The sequence below is a fragment of the Egretta garzetta genome, unplaced genomic scaffold (assembly GCF_000687185.1).
Source record: "Egretta garzetta isolate BGI_Z169 unplaced genomic scaffold, ASM68718v1 scaffold101, whole genome shotgun sequence".
Lineage (NCBI taxonomy): Eukaryota > Metazoa > Chordata > Aves > Pelecaniformes > Ardeidae > Egretta > Egretta garzetta.
Genome location: NW_009258666.1, coordinates 495,404 through 502,091, shown reverse-complemented (window position 1 = coordinate 502,091; position 6,688 = coordinate 495,404). Strand labels below are relative to the sequence as shown.

At 60.2% G+C, this 6,688-nt stretch overlaps 2 protein-coding genes across 2 annotated transcripts in view; one reads left to right on the top strand and one right to left on the bottom strand.

Moving 5' to 3' along the window:
- Positions 1–577, bottom strand: part of CRYBG2 (crystallin beta-gamma domain containing 2) — a 37,994-nt gene extending 37,417 nt beyond the window's left edge. Inside the window, exon 1 of the mRNA XM_035904017.1 lies at positions 408–577. Within this exon, the coding sequence (XP_035759910.1) occupies positions 408–577 (170 nt within the window). The remainder of the gene's footprint in view (positions 1–407) is intronic.
- A 161-nt stretch (positions 578–738) lies between these two features.
- The window catches only part of LIN28A (lin-28 homolog A), an 11,917-nt gene continuing 5,967 nt past the window's right edge, over positions 739–6,688 (top strand). Inside the window, exon 1 of the mRNA XM_009648550.1 lies at positions 739–774. Coding sequence (XP_009646845.1) covers positions 739–774 — 36 coding nt within the window. The remainder of the gene's footprint in view (positions 775–6,688) is intronic.

The following is a 6,688-nucleotide window of genomic DNA, read 5'->3' as shown; positions in this document are numbered from 1 at the left end:
CGCGGCCCGGGGCTCCTCTCCGGGGACCAGCCCCGTAAGCCGATCCCCGGAGCGATTTCATTTTCGCATCGCGGTTCCCTGGGGAGCCCCTCGGGGCTGGATCCAGGGGAGCAGGTGCCCGCGGGGCTGAGCGGGACGTGCGGGAGCAGGGATGCTGCTCACCCCACACAGACGGATGCGGGGAAGAGCTGGTTTTACCCCGGGTACGGGGTGCTGGGAGCCCTGAGCCAGGCAGGGATGCAGGATTGGGCTTTCCCTAAGCGGTGGCTCATCCCCGGGGCGGGTATCTCTGCCCGGGCCCCTTGTTTCTGCTGTGGCCGGCACAAAGGCGTGCGGGGTCGCGTACGTGCCCCTATGGATCCTGTATGATAGTGACAGTCTCATGTCTGGATTTGATCCGCACACACCTTGCCGAGGGGGAAGCCCCACGCGTGTCAGTGATCCTGCGCCGAGGGAAGCCGTGGATCCGGGTCTGCGGCTGCTTGAGTTCCCTCGACTTGCGGGAGACTATCTGCCGGGGGTCTCCATTTAGGGGCTGAGGGAATGGGTTTGGGGATGATGTCCCAATGGGGGCCATGGGGCCAGAGTTGGGAGGGAGATGTGGGGCTCGGCACTGGCTTGTGTGGAACGGGGTCTGCATGACGAGCGTGGCCCCTTGTCCCGGGAAAGCAGTGGCCATTGGGGCCGGGGAGCAACACGAGAACAAGCAAAGGGGGCTCAGGCGTCTCTGGTGCAAACATGAGGGGTTTTGTACGTACGGTTGGGAGTAACTGGGTGAGATTTGGACCAGGGCAGCGTGATGGTGCCGTGTGTGCCGACTCCAGAGCCGGCTTCAGTGGCTGCTGCTCTCCACTGGCCAAAATCTTCCCAAACTGGGGTCTGTCCTGTGGTTCCCCCCCCCTGCCTGTGAGGCCATGGTTCCTGCAGGCAGGGCTACGGTGATTTGGCAAGGGAATGATAACTGAGGGCCAAGCAAATCCCTTCTTCTTCAGCTGCAGCATGGTGGAAGTGCCTGGGTAGGAGCTGCCATCCCGTGCCAGAAACGCAGCTGGGTTTGGAGGTGAGGGCTCCAAACCAGCCAGGGAAAACCAAGATCCTGATGCTCTCAAGAGAGCAAATGGATCTTTGGATCTCGGTGTAGCACAGCGGGACCCAGTGCCCATGGGGGGAAGCCTCCCGCCCACCCTCCCTTCTCCTGTGGGTTTATTGCCCCCAGACAGTCTGGTTTCCTGATTGCTCTTGCTCACATTCCTGCAGGAAAAGAGAATTAGCTGGGGTGTCTACCAGGAGCATCCCACCGCCCAGGGAGAGCTGCAGCCTCCTGGTGTCCCCCATTTTCCGGGGCCGGTGGAGCCATGGGTTCCCATGTGTGGGGTTTGCTGCACTCTGGAAATACAGCGAACGCTGGGTGAAAGTGAGTTATTTTGGGTAGCGGAGGGGCAGCGTGTGTGGGGGTTCCCCTGCTGCAGCGAAGGGCAGGGTGCTCCCAGCGTGGGGCTTTGCACCACCAGAAGCAGGGCAGCTTTGGGCTGATGCGAGTCTTTCTCCTCCAGGTCGGGCTTCACCTCCTGCCCCGCTCGCTGGTGGTGCAAAATCCCTGCTCGCCCGCAGCAAAAGTCTGGGGCTGATGCTGGCAGCTCTCCCACTGTGGAGCACCCCAGCACCGGCTCAGCCCCAGCCCCTCCTCGGAGAGGGACCAAACCCACGCTCCCACCCCTCACTGCTTTTGGGTGGCTCATGGGGAAAGGGGCCCTTCTCCCACCGCTCTCCCCATCCCAGCATCCGGGTGCTTCCTGAGAGCCGGTGCTGGCTCTGCTCCCTGGGGAAGGAGTCAGGCCTGGGAGGGCAAAAGCCAGCACCGGCAAGAGGGGAAAACGGAGCGGGCTGAGGGTGGCCTGGCCCAGGGTGCTGTGCCCAGCACCCATTGCCCGTGCCACACACGGTGCCCCAAACCAGCCTTTGGGGTTTAACACCCCAGAGCCCCCCATAACCCGCTCCTTCCCCTCTTCATTTACATACGTGAATGATGACCCACAGGAAGTAATTGTGGGAGAAAGAAGGGAATTGGCCTCTTTAGATCTATTAAATCACTTTATTACAGGAACCAGGTCTGAATGGCCCTTCTCTGCGGGGAGCGCGTCTCCATCTCCCTCTCCCTTTATCTGATCACAAAGAGATTAAAATCTCGGCAGGACAGGAGACTAACAGGGCTCCTCGGGGCTGCCTTTCCCTCGCATTGTGAGCTAAAAATGAGGCATTTGGGTTCAAATGCCTCCCCTGGACACTGGAGATGGATTCATTTGGGGGCTTCGTGGAGATGGGGGGGATGAAGCGGGGAGGAGTGGAGCAGGTCGTCCCGGGGAAGGCAAAGGGCTGAGCAGCACCCATGAAAGGGTTGGGGGTCTTGAGGTGGCAGAAATCGGGCTGGTGCTGGTGAAGACCCCAAAGCTGTGGTGGTTCCGTGGGGATGCGGCTCCTGGGCTCTCACCATGACTCTGGGCATTGCTTGCAGGAGCATGGGGCTGCCGGGGAAGGCAGCCTGGGAAAAGGAGAGGCTGAAATCTGGGTACCCCATGCCCCCAAGGCTCGGTCCTGCTGGCCGGAGCAGGAGGAGTGAGCATGGCCCAGCAGGGCTGGGGTTTGCCACCAGTCCCCAAACCTGGCCCTGCTAGTCCTGGCTGAGAGCGGAGGGTTAGGGGCTGCCCGGCCCCTGGAATCACTGCTCTGCACAGCTCAGCTCTGTGTCTCCAAGTGTTTCTCCAAGCCAACAGGTCTAAACCCTTGCTGAAGGCAATGTTAGTTGGGTTTTGGGGGTTTTTTTGTTCCTTCTTGTGATTTTGGCAAGGAGAGCTTCTGGGCATGGCTGGGACCCTGTGGCTGCAGGGTGTTTGGTGGCATCTTGGGTGACATGATCCTGCGTGTCCTTGCGGGGATGTAAGGCTGTGCTGGTGGTTAGATCTGCCGGGGCTGGGATGTGGCACTCCTGCCCTGCCCAAGGCAGTATGGGCACAGGGGGGACTTCGGCCCCCCTGGGGTCCCCTGGGTGCTGCCGTCCCCGGGAGCCTCGTGGTGTCCGGGCTGGTGAAGGGGCTCCATCCTCGCTTGGCCAGGCAGAGGATGGGGTGGAGGGGGATGATGGCTGCCCTTTCGCCGTGGGTTTTGGCTAAGCTGACCTGGGCTGTTGCCCACCTGCGCTCATGCCATTCCCCTGTGCATGGCCACAGAGCCAGCCAAGACACAAACATGACATGAAGTCTTAAAAAAAAAAAAAAAAAAAAAAAGCACGTGTTTGAAGGCAGCTCTATCCCTGACCATGCAGGAGAGCAAAGGCAGGGGCCCAAGGGAGTGATTCTCCTGCAGGGAGCAGGGTCCAGCCTCCCCACGGGGTCCCCGGCTGCCTTTCCCCTGGGCTGGGGTGCAGGGCAGGATCCAGCCGGGGGATTTGGTTTGGGCAAAGCTGGGGTGGCAGTGAGGGGAAGGGGGAACCTGCTCCGAGCAGCGGTTTGAGTTAGTCAGTGCCTTGGACCCGCGCTGCTCACAGAGGCCCAGGGTGCATTTAATATCTTGCTTTTTGTGTTTTCTCATGTGCATCGCTCCTGCGTTTGCTCTCTGGGCCCAGGGTCACCCCGCAGCGCTGGGTGGGCACCCTGAGGCACCAGCGTGAGTGGCTGCAGGACCCGGGAGCACCCACGCATGTCCCTGGGGAAGGGTGCTCCCGGGGTAGGAACGCAGGTCAGCAACCCTGCTTTTGGGGGGAGAGAGGCAGGAGCCATTCCTTTGTAGTGTTGTTTTGTTTTGGTTTTTTAAATAACTGCTGGAATAAAATTGTATCGCGCCGCATCCTGATGGCAAATAGTGAAAGAGAGCGGCTTTATTCCACCCCTGGAACTCCCTCAAGACGCACACAAAAAAAGCCTCCTGTCTCTGTCTAAAGATTAACTGATGGCTGCAGGCACATCCCTTCCCCCAGCTCCCCCTCTCCGCCCCAGGGCGAGGGGCAGGGAGAGAAAACACCCTTAAATGGTCTCCCAGATAAAATGGCCCAAATGAATGGGATTGCTCCTGTTGGAGCCGGGGAGTTCTGGGATGGAGCCTTTCCCCGCTGCCCCTAGCCCTGCTTGTTTCCTTTTCCCCATTTACTCGGTCCCGAGAATGAGCGGGATGAAGCTGGAATCACTGGCGGAAGGTGTGCTGCGGCTCCTGGCCGTGCCTTTGCTTTCATATGGGAGTATGAAATTAATATGCAGCAGCTAATCCTAATTAGCTGCCTCCTGGGATGCGCAAGAGGGTTTGGCACCCTCAGGGTGGGGAAAATTCAACTGAAGGAGCTGAAGGTGTGGATTTAGGGCAGGTAGCTGATGGATTCACCTCCCTGGTGGATACCTTTGTTTTTTCCCCCAGAATTAGTGCCCAGTGTTTAATTTTGCTGGCTTATGGTGGAAAACTAAGAGGAAGTGTGGCTACTTTGGCAGGAGAGTGGCTTTATTTTGTTTTTACTTGAATTGGGGGGAAAAAAATCACTGGGGATATTGCTCCAGATGACAGTAGGGAGGGACTGGAAAGCCCTGGTACAGTTTCCTAAAACCCCTTGTGCTCTCCCCAATGGCTCCCACAAGCATCACCCTCTTTATCCCTGCACCAAGCCTCCGGAGCTGAGGGACCCCATTTCCCAAGCAGCATCTGCCGGCCGTTTGCACAGGGGCTGAGTCGCAGAAAGGGACCACAGGGAGATTCCTGCTCCAAGCCGTACGTGCATGAGCCCGAAAAAGGCAGCAGCACAGTCCCTTGGTGCTTGAGCTGCCAGCACTGGGGAAAGATTAAGATTTACTGCAGGGTTTGGGGAGAGGAAAGGGCTTTGCTTGGGGACAGATCCTAAAAGGGATGCTTCCCTGCTGCCTCGTGGCTGGCGGTGGGGAGCTGAGCTGGCCCTGCTGCGGGACGGGGGTGTGGGTCACTGCTCCGCATTGGCAGAGTCTGACCCTGCCAAAATCTGCTCTGGGGGGCTGTTTGCAAGAGGAGAAATGCTCTGCCAGAACTGGGCTTGGAGCTGGGCTGAGGCTGCCCCGTCCCAGTGGGATGGCGATGGCATTGCCTGGTGGCAACCACAGCTGTGCCCCAAAAAATGGGGTGTCAGCCCCCTGCACACCAACTTACTCCCTGCAGCCAAGGAAGGGGCTGCTCTGCACCCGCTGTGCCAAGCCTGAGCCCTGCGGGACCGGGAGTGGCTGAGGGCTGGGGATGCTCCCCTGGGGATGTGTGTCCCCCCTCAGGATGGGTCCTCAGGGGTCCTGGAGGGGCAAAGGTGCCTGGGGCTTTGCAGGCTGCTGTGCACCCAGGCCAGGCTGGCTGCTGCATTGAGCGCAGCGGCATGGGGCTGGCTGGCTTGAAACAAGGGATTTGGGGGGGATGGGGACGCTGTGGCTCTGGGGGACAGAGGGGTGTGGAGGTGAATGGGGCAGCACAGTGGCCGGGCTGTCCTGGGCACTGTTGTGGGCTCAGGCTAAGCAGAGGGGACCCCAGAGGAGGTACCCCCAGCCTGCAGGTGAAGGTGGGGTGCGGTGATGGGGTGCAGTGACCCTCTGGGGGCTCCTCAGTCCCTGTGCCCAATGCCAAGACCTGCCTGGGGTTTCATCTTCCCTGGCCCCTGTGAGCTGCTTCATCTCTGTGGAGTGGGGGAAACTGAGGCACAGGCAGTGGCTGCCATGGGGTCGGGTCACCCAAAATGCTTTGGGCATGGCCTGGCTGTACCCCTGGCACCGCTCAGCACCGTCGCTCGCATTCCAGCTGCCGCTCTTAGCCCAGCATCCCAACCCAGAGTGTTTTCCAAGGGATTTAAGTTTAAACGCCTGCAACGCTCCCGTGCTGGCAAGAGGCGAGCCCCTCCGCCCCAGGCCCCTCCGGACACAAAGATGGTTTGATTGAGTGGCCGGGGCTGGCTGGGAATAAATGTCCCCTTGTGCCGCGCTGGGGAGGCCGCGGGGACAATGGTGACCCTGGGGCTGGCTGAGCCTCTCTGGAGCCCGGCGGGGTGGGGGTGAGCTGAAGCCGGGTGGTTTGGGGAGCAGCTGCCAGATTTGGGGTGCTGCACGGTGTCACCCCATAGGAGGCAAAGCAGCTCTCATGCTGGGGTCTGTGATGAGGGCTGGGTGGGAGGAAGAGGAGGGGTGAAAGCACCCACATGCAGGTGGGGAAGGGGGAATGGGTGAGGGTGGGGGACACCGAGCACCGTGGGGGCGGTGGGCAGGGCTGGGCCACTCATGTGCTGTGTCTTTGTCTGCTGTAAATCACCGCGGAGCTGTCAGGGTGCAGAATGGGTGGAAAAGCGGCGAGGTGCCCGCTGTGATGCCTGGCGAGGGGGTGCCTGGGGGGGCCCGCAGAGAGCTGGGCAAAGCAGCACCAACTCTGCTTCTGTTCCTTGTCCCACTGGTTAACTCTGGACCCTAATGATGACAAGCAAGATCCTTGCGCTAGGATATGCTTTAAAACAGTTTTATTATGAGGATAGCAATGCTTTGTGATCCCAAGTGCAGAGAGAGCCCAGGGTCACCCTACAGCCCCCTCCCCCTACCAAACCCATCCCCCCAAGACTGACCCCTCAGCTCTGCCATGGGACCCAGACCCCAAACTCCGCAGCGGGCGAGCTGGGCGTGGGGCTGATGTGCAGAGGGGCTGCAGGGGGTCAGAGGGG